Source organism: Azolla caroliniana, unplaced genomic scaffold, assembly GCF_043228905.1.
Source record: "Azolla caroliniana isolate FFs.n. ecotype wild unplaced genomic scaffold, voAzoCaro1.0.p SCAF_9, whole genome shotgun sequence".
Taxonomy (NCBI): Eukaryota; Viridiplantae; Streptophyta; class Polypodiopsida; order Salviniales; family Salviniaceae; genus Azolla; species Azolla caroliniana.
This window is the reverse complement of record NW_028230444.1, coordinates 22,389,540-22,413,357: the sequence shown is the minus strand read 5'-3', so window position 1 is coordinate 22,413,357 and position 23,818 is coordinate 22,389,540. Positions and strand designations below refer to the sequence as shown.

Sequence of the window (23,818 nt, the reverse complement as noted above, 5' to 3'; positions counted from 1 at the left end):
TTTTAGGAGCCAAAGTAACTAACATTGTAGGTGATGTTATATACTTTAATGTGGCATGTATTTTCTGCATCAGAAGTGTGGATGTCCGCCAATGTTTTAGTTATTCGAGTAGTTGCAAGATCTGGAAAAAAATGGTTTTTGGATCCACTCTTTCAAGAATTCTTACGGTGTTGTTCATTGTGGGTTTTTTTTTAAAAACCGCTTTACAATTTGGATTGGGATTCAATTGATTATCAATGGAAAAAGCTAAGTGTTGGAGGAAATGGTAAACATTTGGAGTTTTTCCAATATTCGGCTAAGCTAGGTAGAAATTTATTATTGCAATCAAAGTATAAATGCCATGCTGCCATGAAGCATTGGACTGCAAATAATGTGCATGCATTGCAACTTACAAAATTTTGGAAATGGTTGTGGAGTATGCAATTGCCGAAAAAAGTGATTTGTTTTCGTTGGCAGTTGATGCATTATGCTCTTCCTGTTGGTGATTGGTTGAGGCAAAATCAGCAATATGGTTGTGGAATACATTGTGGTGCATCTGGGGAATCTATTTTGCATTTGTTTTGGTTATGTCCCAAGATCAAGCAATTTTGGAGTAAGTTGCTTTTATTGCTGAGACACCATTATTTTCGTTCTATTTTCTCGTGGGGTGTAGTATTATGGGGTGTCCTTCATGGAGATGTTATGAAGTATGAAAGTAGGCATGCTTCTCATGTCTTTCACCTTCCCATGGGTACCTCTATCTCACTTCATTTCCATCTTTTATTCTACGGTTTAGGATTGAAATTTTGGTTATTTGGCGTACTATTACGTCATTAGCTATTTGGACAATATGGAAAGTGAGATGTGATGTCATTTTTAATAATGCTCACATACATCTCAACACCATGCTTATTGAATTCTGGTTATTATTTGTCCATACCCTACGTGGGCAATATCATGATCTGCAGGGTTCAACTGATGTTCTATGGCAACGTCAAGTGGACTTTAAGAAACGATGGTGAGGGCTTCACTTATTTTCAGATACAACTTCTGGTGTGAGGTGGAATTATGCCATACCTTCTTTTATATTGCAGTAGTTTGTACTCCACTTGTTTCTTATATGATATCATTTGTTTGATCAGATGTTGGTATTAGCCTTTCTATTACTATAGAGGTGAGATGAAATGTCTCCTTCTGTTTTCTATCTGTCCATTTCTCAAGTACATAATATACTAAGGTGTATCTTTCTTTCAAAAAAAAGAACACCTAAGGGTATTTGGGGTTCCCCCCCTCAATAATTAAATAAAAGGTTTTAAAAAACTTGCGTTCAACGTTTTCTTTCTTTAAATTATTAGGAAAAACACAATTGTCAAGTGCAAGGTCAAACTCGTGTTTTTGGAATTGTTAGAAAATGAACATCTACCTTTAATCGTCAAACTCACAATGGCCAACTCGGTTTTTTTTTTAGTAAGAAAATAGGTCACATTTAAAGGTGGGGGATCCCACTTAATTTGTTCTCTCCATGCATTCAAATGTCCAAAATTTATTTATTATTAGGGGAACCATAAATTATGGTACCACTTTCTTTAGTTGTCAATCACAAAGATCTAATTACATGTGAGAAAATATATGTATTGGCAATAATGTGATTAATAACATACTTTTTCAATGGTTATTTCTGTGATTTGAATGAGTAACTATGTATTTGCAATAATTTACATTGCAATAAATGCTAGTGTTATAGTAATTTAGATTTCTAATGACATGAAAATTCACCCGAAAACTTCGTGTGCTTTTCAAATGTCAATTGTTTAATCTAAAGGGTTGAGTTTGCTCGAACATTTAAAATGTCAACTCTATTATTGTGAAATTTGGATAATTATTTATATTATGAACTTTGAAGCTTGACTTGAAGAACCAAATGCATCATGTATGGCCCATGTAGAGATTTGATGGTTCATTAGTCATTTAAAAAAATACATAATTAAAAGCTATTGTCGTGTGCTAAAAGGTCACGACTGTTTGAGATAAGTTTGTTAAATGGAATGAGAAGATCACATCCAATTATTGCCAAAAACAATTGGTCTGCATTGAATTCTAATTCGGATGCATGTTAGCCTTCTACTTCTTTTGACATTGAGCTATTTATACGATGTAATTGTTTTATTTGGAAGGTGTAAACCAAGGATCCAACATCATGACTTTGCCTTGTTAGGTGAATGACGTAAATGTGGATACATTATCTACTTAGGTATGCATGGTATCAATTTGATTAGATGGGTTGTATAATAACATAAGTAATGTTGAATTGGAAAGGCAATTCTGATCGAAGGCTTGCATGATTTGAAAAGGCAACCTAAATTGGTGACCTGCGTGCCCTCTCTAAGGTATGTGACACATTGTTAAATGATTGAAGCAAGTGTTTTGCAGGGAGCTCAAAGGAAATATCCCTTAAGGAATTTGGAATATCCATTAGCTTATTGAAAAAAGTGTTTGCATTTTGAGTTAGAAGACTTCTTGGTGTGCAAGTTGGCACACCATTTCAGCTTTCAAGGACAATGTTTGATCTACATTGACTAGATTGACAAATGCCCCCCTAAACCCATTTGAAAAACAAAAAGAAAATGTCATGTTTTTTCGAGTTCTTGAAAGATGCACAAATTAGATAATAGTCAAGAACAATCTCCAAACGTGGTCCAAAATCATGCAAAAAATGTAAGCACGGACATAGAATATGATCATATTTACTGTAAATTCAATTTAAAAAAGTTGATTTCATTGACCAAAAGAATGGATTCCAAACCATACATACATACATATAAAGGGCCATCATCAAACTTTGTCTACCACACATACTTACATCTTGCAACAATTCCAAACCATACATACATACATATAAAGGGCCATCATCAAACTTTGCCTACCACACATACTTACAGCTTGCAACGATACCAAACCATACATACATACATATAAAGGGCTATCATCAATGCTTTTGTGCATCTTGCAACGAAGCTTATTTCACGAGAAGAAATAAGATGAACAATCCCCATATGCATTCAATAAGAAGAATGGGGGGGGATTCAAGGAGAAAAAAAAACTTAAGAGCATTGGGATATACTGATTGTGGGATAATTAAAGAGTCTTTCTCCTAATCACACAATATTAGTGCTAATTACAAATATATTGGTGCTAATCATTCAGCTTAATCAAGTTTGCTAGATTTTCTACTAGTTAAAGTTCAACTTTAGTGGCATCTTTGTAGAACTATCGTATGCAAAACTTGCTTTATGGTGTGTTCGAAATTGTAATTCGTGAGGTTGTGGATGCATTGAGATATGAGCCAGCCTTTTGTGCACACACTCAAATTATTTGAGTATTGGCAAATTTCAATAATGTTCGTCCATTGATGTGAGAATGGGAACATCGAACTTGGAATTTTGGAAAATGTACATAGCTTACAACGAGGTGTTGTTGATAGTGCAATATGTTGTTTAAGTACATGTGCATATGCATTCGATCATAAAAATTGTTAGACTTGGCAATCTTCACTTTGTTATTATTGCCAAATTTGTAAAAGCATTAGTTTATTGGTTTATTTTGTTCATGGTTTTGCATTCTAGTGCAAATTGAAGTTTTTTGAATGTTGTAAAGATTTTTGTTTTATTTGCAAATCAATGAGATTTCTCATGCATTGATATTAGGTTCACTTGCTAAAAAATTTGGTCTCTAAAGCTGGGGTTCCATTTAACATACTGTTAATCTCCTTTAGAATTCCATGGTTTCATAATAGAGGGTGATGGGATCAAAAGGTTGCAATTTTTCATTGCTCTTCGAGTTCAAGTTTCACTCATGGAAAAGATTGCAATGTCAAAAAATATGTGCACTAGTTTTGATTTCTTTATTTCTCCAATTCAAAACTTTCTTTACCAGACCCATTCACTCTTATCCATCTTCATTTGGTACAAAAGAACTTTTCTACAACACTAAGGTGGTCTAGGTTGTGGGCTACAAGGAGAGGATTAGTCTCTATCTTCTTTTTTTACTATAAAATGTATGGAATAAGGGAGTTATATATGTCATGAAATGTTTCAATAAATGGGTTCTATTAGTAGCTTGAATCTATACCAATTGTATCCTAATGTTTTGCCAACCGTGCTCTTTTCATGATTCTCTTTTCAACCAATTGTGATGTTGCATGAGATCAAAGAAGGGGCATGGAGTTTTCGTGATTGGGATCCTAGAAAGAACCCTAGATTTTGGGCATGTCTTATGCTCATAGTAATATCGGCATATCCATGTATGAAGTCTATTTACAATGTTTTGACAGTCATGATGGTGCAATTTCAAATAGGTAATGAAGAGTGCCAACCCAATCATTTGGCACTATGCATTAACAAGACAAGGTCTCCTACTCAATTTTGTGATTGTTTGCTTCAACCAAATGGACATCAAGCTCTAGAGATGAAGCATATAAAAACTATCTGCAAATTGATATTTATGATAGTAGATGAAGATGATTGGAGAAACAATTGGGTTAGAGTCACATTTGAGACATGGAGATAAATATATCTCAAGGTGGTTCTATAATAATTGACCTCTTCTAATGCTCATGTTTATTCATCCCATTGAGCTAACACTCTTGGTATGCTTGAGTATGATTATCCTTGTTCTTACCAAGAAACCTAGGGAAGTTCAACTTATACATTCAAGATATGAAATTCCTTTAGACATGATCCAAACCCATGAGGGGGCTGAAATTGAGGCAATTACATAGCCCAAAGAAATTACAGAATGACTCATTAAATGTGGAGGGAGCTCTGGCTGTGTTGAAAAAGCAGAGAATTGATGCTCTCTTTGTATGTAGAGAGGCTTCCCATGAAATATCAAGGAATGTTAATGAGATCTCTAGTATAACCATATTTGGCTGTGCATTTGCTACAAATTTTAGACATGGATCACCAAGTGATCACTGATAATGATTGACAGTCTCAGCCTTGTGAGATGCAGTGTCCAAACCATGGATTTGAATGGTGTTCAAAGATACCTAGAGAATTGATGCTCTCTTTGTATGTAGCGAGGCTTCCAATTAAATGTCAAGGAATGTTGAGGAGATCTCTAGAATAACCATATATTGGCTGTGCTTGATATGTGACTCTATTTTATGAGGAGGTGAATTCTTTAGAAGAAAAGGTGTTTTTTTAACTTTCCATTTGCTGCTAAAATTTACAGTAAAGCATGAAGCATGACACCAGTATTGCTGCAAAAGAACAGTATTAGTTAAGACCCCGGCAACTGAGTTAAACTACTTTCTGGATTTAGTAATCTTTCTAAAACACCATAGTGAAATTTGCAGGTCACAATATTAGTCTGCACATCAATTTTTTAGATGTATTTTGACACATCTTTTGAGCAGACGTAAGCAGAATTCTCTTTTTGATGTAGTAACCTTTCTAAAGCACCATGGTGCAAAATAATTTTTCGCATGTCACTATATTAGTCTGCAAATCAAATTTTTAATGTATTTTGACAGATCTTTTGATCAGATGTAAACAGTTAATTCATGATCTTTCATGGTCCATAAAAGGAACCAAACATATAAATGCAATGTAGGATGCATATTATGAAGAATGCTAAGATGATGCTGTTTTTGTATGCCAAAAATGTCACACCCGTATAAATAGTAACAATGGAAAGGAATGTGTTCATTTTAGAGTGTTTGAAGATGGGAATGGCTAGTTTCTAGTACTCTACTTGACAATGCAATCCTAGGTAGTCGAGTATGCTCTTTTTTCATTTGGAATACCTAGAATATCATGTATACATGGCCCATGTCTAAGCAATAATAAAAAAATTCAAATGTACTTGGTAAAGTTGATACCATTGTTGATAGCACAATTGTATAGTATCTGTACATGTGGACCTTCTGTTATTGTCTTTGTTTATCAACCGGCCATTCTCAACATATTCTACAATTGAACAAATTGGTCATACTAGTTTCCGAACCATCACAAAAAATCAAGCTCCCAGAGCAGACACATTCAATAGCATGAATTGCAAAGTATGCATTCCTTTAACATATACATATGGCTGTCGAGCACCAACAACTGCAGAGGATGATAGATACTAGGTCCTTAATCAATCCAGCACTGAGTTCAGCAAAACTAACATACACAGCACATAAAACAGCCTCTTCAAGCATATGGCAACCCCGTAACTTAATATTGGAATATCTTACAAAACAATATCATGCTTTTTAGCTTGATGAAGGAAAGAGAAGAGCATATATCAAAGGATCTGTTCTCGGTAACTTAATATTGGAATGCCTTACAAAATAATATCATATTTTTTTACATCTGTTCTCGGTAACTCATACATCAAAAGGTTCCGTTCTAATTGTTTTGTCAAATATCCCAGTTACGGCACTTGCAGTGAACTTTGGCAAGCATAGCCATATAATCACTTGACCTACATGATGATTCCCATTAAGACAAGCGAATAACTCTCGAAAGAAATCATAATGCACCATTTTATTAGCAGCATATGAGCTCACAAACAAGTTAACCGTTATCAGGAACACATGAGCTCATGATTTACAATACCTTGAGCCATATGGAGTGCCCGTGGCAGCTAGTATGGCAGTTTTTGCAGCATCAGAATTTCCCTGCATTGCAGCAATTGCAAGTATCAATATCATCTGTTACAATCCCCATAATCTTGTGGGGATACTAAAATAACCGACAAATAAGAAGATACAGATAATATACCTGGCATTCATGGCACAAACCCGCATAAAGATATGCATAAAATATTTCATACGGCTCTCCGTCTTTGAATTCATTTACCAGCTTTGGTTCCAAAGATTTTCCACACCTATTTATCCATTTGTGGAAAGTACACACCTTTCAAATGTAGAACATGGCTTTCGATTCAAATACTTACATCATTCGGATCGCCCCCGTGTTTGAATAGCTGATATGCTTTCCTCATGACAGGACGACGATCCAATCCGACCTTAAAGGGAGAATCACAAGGGAATCTATCAGAGTATGCATTTTTGCAACATAAAAAACTGTTACAAACCAGTCACCGTCAAATTTTAGATTCTTCTATTTCATAATCTCAGAGACTAAATAATCTCTACAAAACTCAGAGACAGAATAAATAAAGAATCCTGATCGTTATATACATATTAAAACTGGACCCACAATTCAAGCTCCAAAACATGTCGGATTTCTATTGTACATAAACTTGTGCTGTCACATTGCCTGATTACCGTTGTAAATTATCATACAAACAAGGCATATGTCAATCATGCCTATTGCCTAGCAGTTTGCCAGACCATGTGCAGCAATGCTGACTAGTAGTACAGCAAAGAAATATATACCATAGTTGCCAATAATGCTACTTGCTTGATCGATTAACAATACATTATGTATGTGTTTGTGGGCATTTTCAAGCAAAACACACCTATAGGTGGAATCAAGACTCTTCTGTGCTTATAGAATGACATCAACTACAAACAAAAAAAATAAAGGAAATAGAGATTCATTACCTCCAAGAAGTCCTTTCGAGCTTCATCTTCTCCTCGAATCCGTGCTTCACACAGAAATGACCAGATTGCCTCTTCAGTGTCATTTGGATTGACCGCCACATCTTCCCTGAATTGTGCTGCTCCATCTAAAAACCTGAGCATTAAACGGAGATCAATACAATTAAAAGAAGAAACAGATGAGATCGTGAAATTCATTCCTTACCTATCCACATAGTACAGTGATAGGCCTCTCTGCCAAAGATCTGCGAGAAAAAAGGCGAGAAGATGGAACCATGTCTCCCAATAAATACTTGATTGAACAATTTAAATATGCTCATTGTAATGACATGGAGTATCAATGAGCTCACTGACATGGCTTTTGTCGAGGGTCGAGTTCTAGTGCTCTGTCGAACTCCACAAGCGAGCCTTCTACATCTCCCTAACAATCAATTAAAAGGCATAGATATGAAGAGAAATTGAGCACATAATCTTGCGAAATCAGGGAGGGAATGAGTGTTTAGGTCTCGATCTCTCTGTGTCTATCTGTCTCTGTGTATAATATGGAGCATATCAAACACATGCCAAACCAAAGAATCTAAACACAGAAGACACAGGACAAACTAAGGATCTAAACACAGAAAACACAGAACAAACTAAGAATCTAAACACAGAAGACACAGAACAAACTAAGAATCTAAACACAGAAGAGACAGAACAAGCTAAGCACGGGAGAAATGGAATATACTGACCAAAAAATGAGACAGGGCATATGAAAAGCAAAAGAGCAGGAGCATATGCACAGAGAGAGAGAGAGAGAGAGAGAGAGAGAAAGAAACCTGAACAAAGAGCTCCATGCCTCGTTTCACACAAAGGGAGGCTTGCTGTGCTTTAGTCTTCCCTGTCGCAGAAGAAGACATAGATGCTGCCATAGCTGCAGCCACGAGAGCTCCTCCAGCACCAATGGCAGCCCACAGGAAGCTCCCTGACCCTAGAACAGATGCAGCGAGATTAACGGATCTGCGCCTGTGCAAACGGGATGGGGATTTGGATGAAAACACAGGGATCTTGAAGCTATATGGGATTGAGCGATGGCGATGGCGATGATCAGAGGGAAGTACAGGAAATGGACGAGAGAGAAGCTGCGACGAGGAGGCCATTGCCGCATGCTTTCTTCTAGCCACTTGTAGCTTTTATATCTGTACATGCTTAAAGATAAGAAGCAGAGAGCCCGCCCTACTTTTTCTGTTCTTGTTTCGTGTGATCTGAAGACGCCATGGCTGCCCTTTCTTCCTCTGCTCTTCTCCTTCTTCACCCCTCTTCTTCTTCTTCTTCTTCTTCTCTGTCCATCAGACCATTATCCAGCATTGCTAAGCCGAGTCTCTGCGATCGCTTCTTCTGTGCTGTTCAGCCACATTTGCATCCCAACCACAGGATTTCTGCGGCTGCTGCTTCTGCTTCTTTTTCTTCATCATCATTATCAGCTCACGGGAGGTTCAATGTCTGCAATAGGAAATTAGGGTTCCGGATCCTTGCCACTCCTGATGCGGCCGAAGCAGAGGGAGGCTCTGAGACGCAGCCCATCAAAGACTTCTTAGACGAAGCAAAGAGTGTCGGCCGGGTAAGTGTGTGTGTGTGTGGGTGTGCATGGCTATGGTGATGGTTGTCTGTGCATGTGTAGCTCTTTCATCTTCCTCTATCTATGGCCATGGCTATCTGTGCATCTGTAGCTCTTTCATCTTCCTCTATCTATGGCTATGGCTATGGCTGCAGCACTATGTGCATTTGTACCTCTTTCATCTTCCTCTATCTATGGCTATGGCTATGGCTATGGCTGCAGCTCCATGTGTATTTGTACTTCTTTCATCTTCCTCTATCTATGGCTATGGCTATGGCTGCAGCTCTATGTATATGTGTAACTCTTTCATCTTCCTCAAGCTATGGCTATGGCTATGGCTATGGCTATGGCTGCAGCTCCATGTGTATTTGTACTTCTTTCATCTTCCTCTATCTATGGCTATGGCTATGGCTATGGCTGCAGCTCTATGTGTATGTGTAACTCTTTCATCTTCCTCAAGCTATGGCTATGGCAATGGCTATGGCAATGGCTATGGCTATGGCTGCAGCTCCATGTGTATTTGTACTTCTTTCATCTTCCTCTATCTATGGCTATGGCTATGGCTATGGCTGCAGCTCTATGTGTATGTGTAACTCTTTCATCTTCCTCAAGCTATGGCTATGGCTATAGCTCTATGTGTATGTGTAGCTCTTTCACCTTCCTCTAACAGTCGGCAACGGTTCGGTTTGAGCCGAACCGAACCTCAAAACCGTGACTTAACGGTTTAAACGATTCAGTTCGGTTCAGTTTCAACAATTAGAAACCACGGTTTAATTGTTTCTTCTTCTTTTTTAAGTATTTTTAAACAATATTTTTCATTTTCAAGCCTTATTCTCACATTTTAGGAAAATCTTTAAATTTTTGAATTTTTGAATTTTGACGAAGTTGAAAATTGAAATCATGGTTTGAATGGTTTGATTTTCTTTTTTAATGGTTCGGTTTATCGGTTTCGTGGTTCGGTTCAAGTTTCACAATTTTTTAACGGCTCACTTTTGACACTCTCGAACCGTTGTCGATTGTTACAAGCTTCCTCTATATATGACTATGGCCATGGTTGCAACTCTATGTGTATTTATAACTCTTTCAGCTTCTTCTATCTATGGCTATGGCTATAACTCTATGTATATGTGTAACTCATTCATCTTCCTCTATCTATGGCCATGACTATATGTGTATGTGTAACTCTTTGATCTTCCTCTATCTATGGCTATGGCTATGGGTATGCACACACATACACATATATGTATATACGTATATGTATCCATGTGTGTATATGCATATACGTACCCATGTGTGTATATACATATATGTACGTACGTGTATCCATATGTGACTGTGTGTATATCTATGTTTGAGCACCGCTTCCTCTTCCTCTCCTTCTGTATACGTATTTGTGCTCAAAATTGGATACATTCACATCAATGTGACAATGTTAATCGACCACCCTGAAGAGCAAAAGGCATGATTTTCGTTTTCTTTTCTCCTGTTTTTCCACTCGCTTTCATCGCAGATCAGGATCATCGTGAACACTGGAGCCGGGATCCTAGAGTCTGTCACCAGCTTGGAGAAGTTGTTTTACCACACAGTCGCGGGGCGAGGCGAGTACGCGAACCTCATGAATAAAGATGAGAATGTAGATTTCCACCTAGCCCTGAAGAAGATCAAATCCGTCCGATTCGCAAAAGGCAAGTCTATGACTGGTGACATACCGACGTACATGATGCGGATCATGGACGAGGATGACAAGGCGGCCGCTCTTTTCCTTGTCATGTGGAAACCCGATACGAAAGGGGAGTATGATCCAGGGCAAGTGGAAGCTTTTGAATCCCTTCTCGCCAAGTATGGCGACACCCATCAGTTCAAATAGTGAAAGATGGCTCTCACGTGGGGACGAGCCTCTACTCTACTCTTTGAGAAGTTTATTATTCTACTCTCTTTCTTCTCTTGACTTCTTTCCATGTGTATAAAAAGATAATTTTCGATGGAGATCTTTTGAAACAATTAGAGAATGAGTTTGCTTTACTTTAGGCTCGTGTAATGGATTGGTTGTGGTGACAAGGTTTTCAACAATAGTGGTCATGTAACTATGACAAGACAAAACTGTGTAACTATGTTAGGGCAAACTTTGTCTTGTACTCGATTTGCCTTTCATATATTTTGTTGATGCTTGGGACCTCTCCATCCATTCACAATTTCGGAATATGAAATATTGTTGAAGGCTGAAATTATTCATCTTTTGTCCATTTCTTGTAAATTCATTTCCATGCCTCATATCTTCACATTGGGTTCGCTAACTCAGCTTACAATATTTTTGTATCATGGGTTCAAAACTCGTTTCCTCTAAGAGAGCGGGAAGCACAAGTGACGTGATGCAAATGTGATGGAATGTGTTACGTTATGCAGATGCCCATCATCCTTAGCTCGATCGAGTAACACATCAACCTTCTATAAGTTGGATGTCCCAGGTTTTAAAGCCTTCGAAGATGCTTTCTCTCCCCTCCCCCCGCCAAAATCCTTGGCCATGGGTTGGCTAGCAAGGCTCTCACTCTTAAATCGGACATGAATCTAGCTTATGGGCACTTTATATCACTAACATTGGTCACTGGGATTACTTGCCCCTTGGGCCTTCTTCACTTCTTTTCTTTAAACAAACACACCATTATGAAGGACGAGTTCCAAGTATTTTATGGAGACATTCAATTTATGAAGTGTTTGTTTGGATTATATTTATATATTTATTAGGGGATTTAATAACATCAAGCCGTCTTAGCTCAGCTGGTAGAGCGCGTGGCTTTTAACCACGTGGTCGTGGGTTCGATTCCCACAGACGGCGCAATACTAGTGTTCTCTCTTATAGAGTCTTGTGTAGGTATCATATATTTGTTACGCTCTTTTGTAAATAAAATGTAACTATATTTTAATAGTCTTTTTGGCTTTCTTTTGTCAATAAACTAAAGGGTTTAATGTCTGCATTCCAACAAATTTGGGTTTCTATGGTTTGTATTATTTATAGCTAGTTAAATATTCTAAAGTTTTCTCAATTAATAATTCCTCGTTTTTGTAGCTTATAATCCATGAGATATCATCCATGTTTGAAAGTAAAACACACCTTCTTCCTAACAAGCGGCAACGGTTTGAGAAGTGTCAAAAGTGAGCCGTTTAAAATTTGTGAAACTTGAACCGAACCACGAAACCGATAAACCGAACCATTAAAAAAGAAATTCAAACCATGATTTCAATTTTCAACTTCGTCAAAATTCAAAAATTCAAAAATTTAAAGATTTTCCTAAAATGTGAGAATAAGGCTTGAAAATGAAAAATATTGTTTAAAAATACTTAAAAAAGAAGAAGAAACAATTAAACCGTGGTTTCTAATTGTTGAAACTGAACCGAACTGGATCGTTTAAACCGTTAAGTCACAGTTTTGAGGTTCGGTTTGGCTCAAACCGAACCGTTGCCGACTGTTACTTCTCCCCTTGGGGACACGGCAAACTAGATGCCTCGCATCTCCAATAATATCAAGCTACCTGCTTGGTCAAAATGTCAATCTTGTATATACCGTTGCATTTTGGTGATCTCAAAGCCATAACCTGTTATGGGTTCAAAATGTCTCCCATAAAGGTTGTCCCTGCTTCATGCAAGCGCACAACCTAAAAGACAAGCTTTTCCCTGTCTTTGTTAAATGTTTAAACTTTGCATATGATGCTTGCTCATTGTGATCGAGAATGTTCGCTCTGTGTTGGATTCCTCGAGAAATTAACTTCCATGGGATAGTTTTTTTTACTATCGTTGACGATGCCCTTGGGCACCATGGATATTATACCACACGTTTACCTTGAATAAATCTAAAAAACGTGAGAAATAATTATGAACATCTTTATGGATGGCCAATGCGAGGCAACGATACGCAAATTCTAAATCTTTCCATGTGGCATTTTGCCCTTGTACCAATTTTTTATTATCTTAGCCTAACGTATTCTGGATGGGCCTAACAACCCCTTTTTGCCCTTTTTCCAATCAAAAGTTGCCACATGCTTTGTCTGTCCCTTGTTACCGGTGGCCAAGTGTGAACACGCTCTTAATTAAATTGTGTTTGTGTCTCCCTCTGTCTATTGACTTGCTTGCTTTTTGTGAGAATGCCTCCACTTGTTTGAATATAATTGCCAAACCTAGTATTGTTTGTCTTTTCTTCTCATTCTTATTTTATGTAGAAAATGGTATTCCTTGGCTTAGCTTAACATTATTGTCTTGGGAAATCCCTTTGGAGCACGTTATTAGTGTTACACTACCTACATATTGAATCTTATATTGAATACATGTCGTCGTCATATATTTTATCCTTGTGGAATCTTATATGATATATCTAATGCACGTCGAATATTATACTTTAGATTCTCAAAGAAAAGTCAAGCACATGTTATACAAAATTTTCTGCCACTCTTTATGCCCTTATCTTGGCATATTTCCTTCACTATAGTCTCCATCTCTATCTCAAGCACATTGTTTACTACCACAATCAATGCATGTGTAATGAATGATACATGGGAATGGTTGACCATCAGTAGTTGATTCCATCACAATTCTAGAATGATAGTAATAATATTTCAATTTGTGGTTGATGGTAGTCCTAAAGGTCCTAAAACGTGCTCATCTTAGAGCTTCGATAAAGTTAACTCGTGAATCTAATCAATGATGCACGATTACAACTCACATTGCAAATTCTCGAATCATGTCTTTGTTTGTAAGCTCAAAGATGTAGTAATGGGGACTTGTATATTTCTTCTTTCTGTGCATATCTAATACATAGATGACAGACAAAGGGCAACAACTCATGTCGGCAGATCTTGAGAGAAGAATAAAAAAGTATCACATATTCAAGTGTTTTTTGTCATCCGCCCCACATATATAATGTTTCTTCAACGTGACGACATTCATACATACAATAATAACAACATTCCTTAGTCATCATATCTACCACTATCTATCCTCCCCAATGTATTATTGTTATTCTGTAAATTATGTAGGATGTAATGCACATATTTGACATTGAAAATTACATGTTCAACCTCCGCATTCTCCTACTTGTAACAGGTGCCGATTATCTCAATCATTTTTAGAAGTCACGCTATCGATCTCCTTTTTCATCGTTAAGGGTTCATCATGACATAAAGACAAATGACAACACCTCATGTGTACATCATATATTGTCATGATCATTCAAAACGGTAAAAAGACGAAGATAATAAATCAATGCAACAAGTTAAGAATATGAAATTACAAATATGCACATACGACCAAATCTTGAAAATCATACACGACTTGATTTTGGGATCTTATCATGTTCACTATTTTTTACCATACAAAGCATGAACACACAATGTGTACATATTGAGTTTGAGAGTGCGTGAGATAGATAAACCAATGAGCATGAATATTCGTAGAATTGTTTATGAATATTTAAGGCTAGATCCTTGCTCATAATGTCTTAGATTCATGTAATTTTGTAAAGGGGATCACAATGAGAGTTGCATCTAATTAACTAATCCAAAATAGTTCGCAAGTCGTGAAGACATGAATGAATAACATAAAAAACAACCCTCATATTAAGGGTAGTATCATCACTACCTCGATAGTTAGTATTCAATTTATTAACTTTGCCATCAGTAAAAACACAATACAATAGTTACGTTGTTGCGTCAAGAACATGGTAAGTTTTTTTTTTGGGTGGTTGTTATTTTCAAATAAATTATGAGTGAGAAAAAGCCAGAAACAAGTCCTTCTATGTAACACAATACTTCGATTTGAGGCCGTTCTTTTTGACATATGTACTACAAGTGACAATCAACACGGCATTGCACCATAATGATACCCTTGCTATTAGATGCTTGGGCAACTCTTGATGCAATCACAAGAATTATGTCTAATTAAAGCCAAATGGATGGTTGTGTGCATGCAAATAAAGCCAACTTCTCGCCTAGTTGGCTTCGTAAAAAAAACTTCAGAATTCGTAGACCCAAATTGATTCATAAAGGTGTATGGAATCAAGATCATATGGAATGCATGCACATAATAACCACATTACATGTATTAACAACGTATGCGAGTGTTAAGTATTATACTTTTTAGAACAAAAATTCACAAGTGCGTGTACTTTATGCGTGTTGGTGTACATAATCAAACATCCAACATGCATTTTGTTTTATGGTCAACATCGGCCTTTTTTATTCTTCAGTTGGCAACATGCTTTGTTCACATTGTTTTTTAGTGTATCTTTACGTTAGGATCATTGAATTGCCTCCTACAATGGTACATGTAAATGTATGCATAATTGCTTCATAGGCACGTGGACTATTGTGAACAATTTCTTATTCCACGAAAGGAGAGCTTTCTACATTATCTTCTTTCGACCCACACCATAAGGAAAAAAAAAACCACCTCTTTAGGAGCATGTCAAACCTAAAGAATATCATAACATGGTGATATACTAGCATTCATAATGATTAAAGTATGGATTAGTTTTAATGATCAATACTTTGGAATATGGAGTTTGGGCATGATGGCATAGTGCATCCATATGAACACCCTAACTCTTTGGTAGGAAGATAACATCACTTATACACTTTGACCACACATTTATCTCTACCTTAACATATATTGAACTCACCCTTTATCTGATTGGAAGCATGTGCGTAAAAGTGGCAATCCTTTTCAAACCTTCACATTTACGGGTTCAAGAAGCATTGATAAGTCGAAGAGAAAATGATAACAAGTGAGGCAACAACCTTTACTAATAAACAAGGACAAAGTTGGAGTAGGGATTTCTCTAAAACAAAGGGAAACCCTTTTGGAATACAATTAGGCCATACAAAAGTATATATGTCATAAAATATGGACAAAGCATGATTTAAATCTCAAATCATGTTCACACCTTGTGAATGAGTTTTTGCTCAAGTTTTCCATTTTGGTGGGTTTGTTGAAAGTCATAGAAAGCACGCTTATATATTTTCATTCACTGATGTTAGTTGAGAGATATATACCCTCGATCAAGCAAATGCTTCACCCATGGTGTATAAACACATGCACGTTAGATTTTGCTACCGAGGGGTTGAACTTGACAAAATCCGAAGCTCCTCGTAGTTTCCACAAAATCGTGTGACGAGTACATGCAAGATAATTTCTGAGAGGAATGAGGGTATGAATTGAATATTACGATTCTATAATGTGAGATGATTGTTAAATGTGTCATCACTTTACTGCTTCACATGACTTAGTCTATGTACAAACACACCAAGGCCTAGGGTGTTCTTGCCTATATAAGAAGGCTAACTACTTCTTATGAGGAGAGCTTGACCTCTATCAAGACTACGTGAGTGTGCCTATGGCTCTTATTGTTAATGCTACATTGTGACCAATATATATGAATTTGATGGCCCGATTAATCTTGCTGCAATTCATTCATTTCAGACTTGTGGGTCCATTTGTAAAGCTATGTTTCATTGTCACCCATGCCATATTCACAATGAATCCACCACTACAACGTAGATTGGATATGTACATAAACTCGAGCTCCACAGGTAAAAGAGGCATTATTATTACATCAAATACACTATATACTTGGGCGTGAGCTTCGATTGCAGAGCAAAAGATGAAGAGATGTTTTTGTATAATCATCACCATCACGAGTGCGAGACGTTACACCATACATTATCGTTATCACGAACCAATGCATTAAACAAAAACTCGAACCTACACATGCAAAAGCAGACATAAAAATATAGCACACGAGCAAAAAGCTCATACGTTTTACACTAATGAATCACCATGAGCGAAGCGAGCATTACACGGGATGGGGAAGCGGACATTACTACAGGACAACCAGAAGAAGAAGAATACGTAGATTCGCGGACAATATATTGATCGATCGGTGTCCAGGCGGACACTTGGAAATCCGAGACTTGAAGCACCAGACACAAGAGAGAGAAGCTAGAGAGAGAGAGAGAGAGAGAGAGAGAGAGAAGCTAGAGAGAGAGAGAGAGAGAGAGAGAGAGAGAGAGAGAGAGAGAGAGAGAGAAGCTAGAGAGAGAAGCTAGAGAGAGAGAGAGAGAGAGAGAGAAGCCTAGTTCTCCACGAAATCAGACTGCCTCCTCCTCCTCCTCTGGAAAGAAGAGTCCTCCCTCTCCTCTTTTTTGTTTTGTCTCTTTTTATGTTAATCTTTCTCCTGTGCCTTAGAGGTGTTAATTTGTTCTGAGGAAGAAGAGTTTTTGTATCTCTCTGAAGAGATCTATCTATCCATCCAGCTTCCATCCCTCCCTGGTACTGGGTCAACTGAGAATTAAGGTAAAAATTTTCCACTTTCTGCTGCTGGATTTCCTTTCTTTCTGCCTATCCTCTCCTCTCTGTGTGTGCCCCTGTGCGTATGTGTGGATGGGATGCAATTCTTTTGGATAATTTGGAAACAGGAGCAGGGATTCTAGCTGAGATTATCATCTTTGCTCAGTTTCTGAGCTAACAGAAAAGAAAATAGAGGTTTAGAGTTCGTAAATCAAAGTCCCGCAGATCCTGCTCATTTGGGCAGTTTTTTGATACATCAGAAAAAAACCCTAGGTTTAGGGTTTCCTGTGCAAATTCTCCTAGCAGATTGCGTTAATTTGGCCAGATTTTGGTCTCTCAGGGAAAAGCTCTAGTTTTCAGGTTTCCTCTTCAAAGGTTGCAAATTGTAGTCGTTTGGGCAGTTCTTATTCTATAAGAGAAGGATTCAATTTCAGGGTTCTCTCTTCAAAGGATACAGGGTGTGGTCATTTCGACAGTTCTGAATCCATCAGAAAAGTATATCTACTTTTAGGCCTCTGTCAAAGGTTGCAAATTGTAGTAATTTGGGCAGATTTGGCTCCATTAGAAAAACCTTAATTTAGGGTTTACTCTTCAAAGGGTTCAGATTTTCTCCATGTGAACAACTCGGAACCCCTAAAAAGTATCTTGGGTATTCCTCTGCAGATTATTATTGGACAGGGTCATTTGGGTAGTTCTTCATTCTCCAGGCAAAACAAAATCTAGTTTCAGGGCAGCGCTTGATTCATCAGACAAAAATAAATAGTTTTAGGTTTAGCCTCTTCAAAGGCGTAAGGATATTGACGATTCTTGATCAGTCAGAAAAATAATCTCTCCTTTTTAGGCTTTCCCTTGAAAAATCTGCAGAATACTGTGGTTGTGTCCAAGTGTTGAGTATCTTCAACAAGCATTTTTTTTGTTTAATGCTTTACCTCAGGCATGGGTGATTCCAATTATGCGGTTGAAGTATGGGAATGGGATAACATTTTTTTACTCGAACAAGATACTGGGGTTATTCCATGGTATGGGGATCTGTGTATACCTCAATCGACGACACATGCTTCAGTAGGTACTCCTCAAGGCCATGGGTCGAGCGAATCGAGTTTACAATCATCACATATTCACCCTTCGTCTACTTCAAGCTTCCCTGTAGAGCAATCTCAAGGCACTGCTAATACAAGTGGTGATCCTATAGCAAAGTCAACAAATGGGGAAGCTAGTAGTAGTACCCCTGTTTTGAATGCAACAAACATATCTGAAGGAAGTCTTGAAAGTAGCGATTACAATCACCACCACGACCTGCTGCAAAATATCACTGACAACCTTCCTGATGATAATGCTCTAAACAAGATGGCGAAGAAGAAGAAGAAGAAGAGGGATCCTCGATTAGATTGCCCAAACTTCTTGGCAGGAAGAATTCCATGTGCATGTCCTGAAGAAGATGCACTTTTAATGGATTTAGAAGATGATGATGTTGTGAAGAAGAAACCGAAATTAGGGGCTCGATGCCAGGTGCCTAGCTGCGGTGATGACATAGCCCATCTTAAAGGTTACCATCAGCGACATAGGGTTTGCTTGAAATGTGCCAATGCACCCAAAGTTATACTGAAAGATGTACCTCATCGCTATTGTCAGCAATGTGGCAAGTTAGTATTTATACCGATAATCTCTCTCTCTCTCTCCCTTGCGAAATTGCTTTTCTTTGATGCACCTATTCTTGTCACAAAAGGAATAATAATTGTGAATTGCGGTGCAGATTTCATCGACTTTCAGATTTCGATGAAGGTAAACGGAGTTGTAGAAGGAAACTTGAAAGACATAATAAGAGGAGAAGGCGAAGGCCTCTTGAAGGAGGAGAAACTCAGGAGAACGGGGATCCTGACTGTGATTATAGCAATGAAAACAATCAGAATGGTAGCGTGTTGATCATGTTTAAATTAAATGTAAACCAGTATGATCATCATGTAACTTTGAGAACAACTTTTTAATAAAACCTAATTTACTTTATTTCAGCCCATCTTGAAAACAATCAAAACTAACAGATATATTATGAAGAATTTTTTTTCTAATATTGTACTCTTGGTGATTTCGGTGATAGCGCACGAGGAGTGGAACAAGGCCGTCTCAACAAAGCAAACTCATCAAAGGAAGCAACGGTTACGGAAGCGAGTAATACATACCAAGCATGAAAATAAAGGTTTGAATTTTGCAGAATCCTAGGTTATATAATGAACACAACATCAAACATTTCTTTAGCAATGCATCATCATACTTGTTGGATGAAAGCTGAGAATATGATGATGCATCAAATTTTAAGCAAAAAAATTGGATGTCAAGTTTTATGTTTATGACATGGTGAGAAGCATGAGTTGCATTTTTTCATGGTGAATGCATATTCTAGTTGGCATATGTAGTTGGCATGCTTGGTATGATGAATGGTGTGACATATTGCTCTCATATCGAATGTGTTCTGGTGGAATGCAGTAAGCTGTGAAACTTCAGACTGTCCCATATCAAACATTTTAGTTTCTTGGTGGGAACTACTTTGGTGTACTAGGGTTAAAGTGAATAAGTATGATTTTTTTGGCATAACTTTGTCTCTCAGCTTTCCTCTTGTTCTGGTAGATGTTACTTGTTAAAGCTTGTGGAACCTTCACTAGAATGGGATTATTCTTGACTTTCCTCTCATTGTTGGTTTTGCCTCCCTTTGTTTTGTGATCGTCTACATTCCCACGTTTTAGTTATGACCGCCTTCATCTTAAAAGAAAGCGTTTCCTTCAATATCCTGTATGAAGCTATATTAAACCAGAGTTGACTATTTTATTCTTGAAACTGGCATATTTCAAGTGTTGATATGCATTGACAATGTCATGTAACACGGTTATTGATGTTTCTGAAGTCAGAAACACAAGTGACTCTTATTTTTCTTTTTTGATCAGTTGAGGATCCTAAACTGGATTCGCCTAACCAGACCACACACACAAGTGATGATTCATCCACAAAACTTGGGCAAGAGGTTATGAGTTCAGAGAAAACTGAGTTGGAGACACAGTCATTACTGACTATGTTGATGGAGGATACTACAGGAGGCTCAGAGTTAGCTAATTTGAGCATAAAGTCCATGCATCACACCAACAAAAAAGCTGAGATAGCAACAGATGATGTAAATAAGCTGATCTCAAGCCCGTCAGGTGTTCCAAGTGGTCAAATAAGACATGCTAGATATGTAGCTCCTGTAAGGAAATCTGGTTTTCTTTCTCTTTTGTTGATGTTGCCTCTTTTTCATTATCTAAAACATGGATAGTTCTCTGTTTGTAGTATCCAACCGGGCGTGTTTCATTCAAGCTCTATGATTGGAATCCTGCAGATTTTCCCCGAAGATTGCGTCAACAGGTTCGTAAAGTAACTTTCAGAAGGCACCTCACAATTAACCAGAAATCGTTCTATCTCTTATAATGAATATTTTACTTTGTATGTAACAGATTTTTGGGTGGCTGGCAAATATGCCAGTGGAACTTGAGGGTTATATACGATCAGGTTGTATTATCATGACATTCTTTATAGCGATGCCAGAAATGATGTGGGATAGGGTAAAAAACAATTTCATTTGGTTTTGAGGGTTTAATGAAAACAGTTTGAGAATTTTTTAGAATGGATATGAGGTGGTGTGATGCTTTCCAGATAATGGATGGTTGGATTAGCCATATGGAGACCTTACTTCTGTGCCCAGGAATCAGGGTGTTTGGTACAAGTCAATTATCATTGCAGAATAAATTGAAGAACATGTATATACAAGATGGTGAGCTTGCTTGGATTCCTTCTGTGTTTTCTCTTTCATCCAATGAATTAGTTGGTCTTTTGACCATTTTTTTCTAGATCCCTGCGACTGATTTCATTATATTTTAGGTAAGGTGATGGACATAAATCATAAAGAACAGTTAACACCATATCTTTTGGATCTATATCCTCCAAGTTTGGAAGCTGGCTGTCACACACATGTCTACATTTGTGGGTTTAATTTCTCTGGAGGAAGATTTTTTGTATCGTTTGGAGAGCAGTATTTAGAATGCAGTGATTGCCAACCGGTATCATGCCATGATTTTACTCATTCACCAGTGTGGGAGACCATAGAAAACCTCGAAATCCAGAGGGTTACTGTGTTTTGCCCTGATAATGAAAACTTTGGACCAGCATTTGTAGAGGTTTGGATTGCGTTTTGTTTCTTTGCAAGCTTGAGATCTTCGTGTGTGTCATTTTCTCTGAGGACTGTATTAGTGACAGATAAATATGTTTTTTCTTTACAGGTGAATACAGCTAATGGGGTCAGTAATTTCATGCCAGTATTAGTGACAGATAAATATGTCTGTGATGAGGTTAACTCGCTCATGTCAGGTGTGCTGACAGCATGTGAAGATGATTATGTTAGTCCAAGGCATAGTAATTATGAGTTATTAAGGCCACAGTGGTGTCTGGATGTTCTTGCTGATTTGGGGTGGATGTTCCGCTACCCAAGGGAACAGACATCTTCCGACAAAGTAGGGAAACAGAAGGCTTTTGTAGAAAGGCTTGAGAGGCTGTTGATGTTTTCTATAGAACACAATCTCCTTGTTGTGTTGGAAAGGCTTGCCCAGATAGCTCTTACTGTTGGTATAATTGGTTGTGATGGGGTTCAATATTCTTGGAATACAGAATATGCAACCCTGAGAAATGCAAATGATATCTTTACATCCCAGGCATTTTCTTCTGTCAACATGAAAGCCAAACAATTGCCGTCATTAACTTCCCTGAAAGATGAAATATCTTCTGCCAGTGCATCTGGCAAAACTCAGGTAGCTATTTGCTTGAAAATACTTAATCACATAGAAATATGCTTGTTATCTTACTGTTGTCATGGGACATAGATGCTTTCTAGCTGGTTTAATTTCATTAACTGATTTGATCTCATTGCTGCTGGTTTTTTCCTCATCTGAAGGGGTCATTAACGCGTGAAGATCTAGAAAAGAAGTTGAGTTTCGCACTCAAGTGTGTAGAACCACCCCACATGCTGAAAAATTCAGACTCTATGTTGGACACCGATTACACCATCATGGAGATGAAGGAAATGATTCCACTTTTAGATGACACTACGGAGGAGAACAAAAATTGGGCGGAGTCTTTATATTGGTGTAGAAGACCAAGAAGAAATACCGTAAATGCTGCTAATAGCCATAGAAGACTATGGCGAATAGTTGTGGGTGCAGTTAGCGTTGTGTCAATATGCACTGGGATGTGCTTTATGCTACAACATCCACATGAAGTAGTAGAGATGTCCATGTCGTTCAGGCGGTGTTTATGGGGATCAAACCTGCATACGTGAACAATTTCTTTTCTATGTAAACAAAAATGGATTAAAACGCTGATGGAAGGCCCAGATTGTGTCAGGAATATCATCACATTGGTATGAAAACCTTGACATATGGAGCTCCTTGGTTCCATTTTGTATGAGGATTCTCTGTTCGGAGCAAATTTTGATGCAAGGATTGAGACTGGAAACAACTTATAGATTAATCCTGCTAGGTATACTCGGAGGATGGCCTCGAGTTTTTTGTCAAATCATTGTTGTATAAATTTGTATTATTATTGTTGAGCTTCTCTTGCTCCATGATTATGATGAAGATTATCTTCTTCCCCCCCCTCTCTTTGTAGTGAAAGTAAATGACTAATATTATGGAAGGCTAATATTTCTAGTAACATGCTCAATATCATATATTTGGAGTTGATGGTGATTGATGATCTCTATTGTTCGGATGTGCTTCAAGCGATTGTGAGGCTCAAGCCTCACAATCATGTGGCATTGAAGCTCCCAACCTTTGCAAAGTTCCTTTAAAGTATATTAAATGGAATAAAACATTGGTACCATAATCCTTAGCAAGTCTTCATGAAAACACACTCATGTTTTAAACAACTATGTTTACGTTTCATAGTGTAATGCACAGATTAATGAAAACCCTATAATGCAAAACTAGTATATTTTTTACCCCACCTACAACATAAATAAAGTCACCTACATTTAGGTGTATATGTATATGTATATATATTCATGCAAGTGAATAAATCTTTATGCTACACGATAATCCATTTATAAAACTGTAATTTTTAGTCTCATGTTAGATCCACGGGTTTCAAAAACCTAGTAAAGTCATGCTAAGTTGTATTCTCCATCTTGCAGAAATATAGAGGCTAATTTAGTGTTAGTGTAAGGAGTCAACTTGCAAGGCGAGAGAGAAGACCAACCTCACATACGCTTATAGGAAATTGTGTCTACCATTTGCATTGGTTGTTCAGTAACATAGTGAAATAGGTCCATTTGAAAAAAGCAATTG

General features: G+C 37.5%; 3 protein-coding genes and 1 non-coding gene across 5 annotated transcripts; 3 read left to right on the top strand and 1 right to left on the bottom strand.

The window, feature by feature from the left end:
- Positions 1–6,267: 6,267 nt before the first annotated feature.
- LOC147860648 (Tetratricopeptide repeat (TPR)-like superfamily protein) lies at positions 6,268–8,727 on the bottom strand. Of its 2 annotated transcripts, none has more exons than XR_015530218.1 (8): positions 8,350–8,727; positions 7,886–7,952; positions 7,737–7,776; positions 7,535–7,667; positions 6,922–6,993; positions 6,767–6,827; positions 6,582–6,643; positions 6,268–6,447 (listed from the first exon to the last, which is right to left on the bottom strand). XR_015530218.1 is itself a non-coding variant. In XM_087324292.1 (8 exons), exons 1-8 carry the CDS (start codon positions 8,668–8,670, stop codon positions 6,384–6,386), a joined length of 840 nt encoding a protein of 279 aa, XP_087180418.1. In that variant the 5' UTR covers positions 8,671–8,725; the 3' UTR covers positions 6,268–6,383. The 2 variants fall into 2 exon arrangements, 1 of the variants encoding a protein (XP_087180418.1); XM_087324292.1 differs by having other exon boundaries at positions 6,747–6,827; positions 8,350–8,725.
- A 15-nt stretch (positions 8,728–8,742) lies between these two features.
- On the top strand, positions 8,743–11,160 carry LOC147860647 (uncharacterized). Its single transcript, XM_087324293.1, has 2 exons — positions 8,743–9,131; positions 10,639–11,160. The coding sequence occupies exons 1-2, from the start codon at positions 8,787–8,789 to the stop codon at positions 10,993–10,995; spliced, it is 702 nt and encodes a 233-aa protein (XP_087180419.1). The 5' UTR covers positions 8,743–8,786; the 3' UTR covers positions 10,996–11,160.
- Positions 11,161–11,888: 728 nt separating this feature from the next.
- TRNAK-UUU (transfer RNA lysine (anticodon UUU)) lies at positions 11,889–11,961 on the top strand. Its single transcript has one exon. It is a non-coding gene; the product is annotated as a tRNA-Lys (tRNA).
- A 5,365-nt stretch (positions 11,962–17,326) lies between these two features.
- On the top strand, positions 17,327–23,202 carry LOC147860645 (squamosa promoter-binding-like protein 9). The gene is made up of 11 exons (XM_087324130.1): positions 17,327–17,465; positions 17,588–19,102; positions 19,213–19,420; positions 19,470–19,653; positions 20,396–20,691; positions 20,775–20,849; positions 20,939–21,046; positions 21,138–21,255; positions 21,363–21,658; positions 21,761–22,285; positions 22,429–23,202. The coding sequence occupies exons 2-11, from the start codon at positions 18,396–18,398 to the stop codon at positions 22,810–22,812; spliced, it is 2,901 nt and encodes a 966-aa protein (XP_087180256.1). The 5' UTR covers positions 17,327–17,465; positions 17,588–18,395; the 3' UTR covers positions 22,813–23,202.
- The last annotated feature ends 616 nt before the right edge of the window (positions 23,203–23,818 follow it).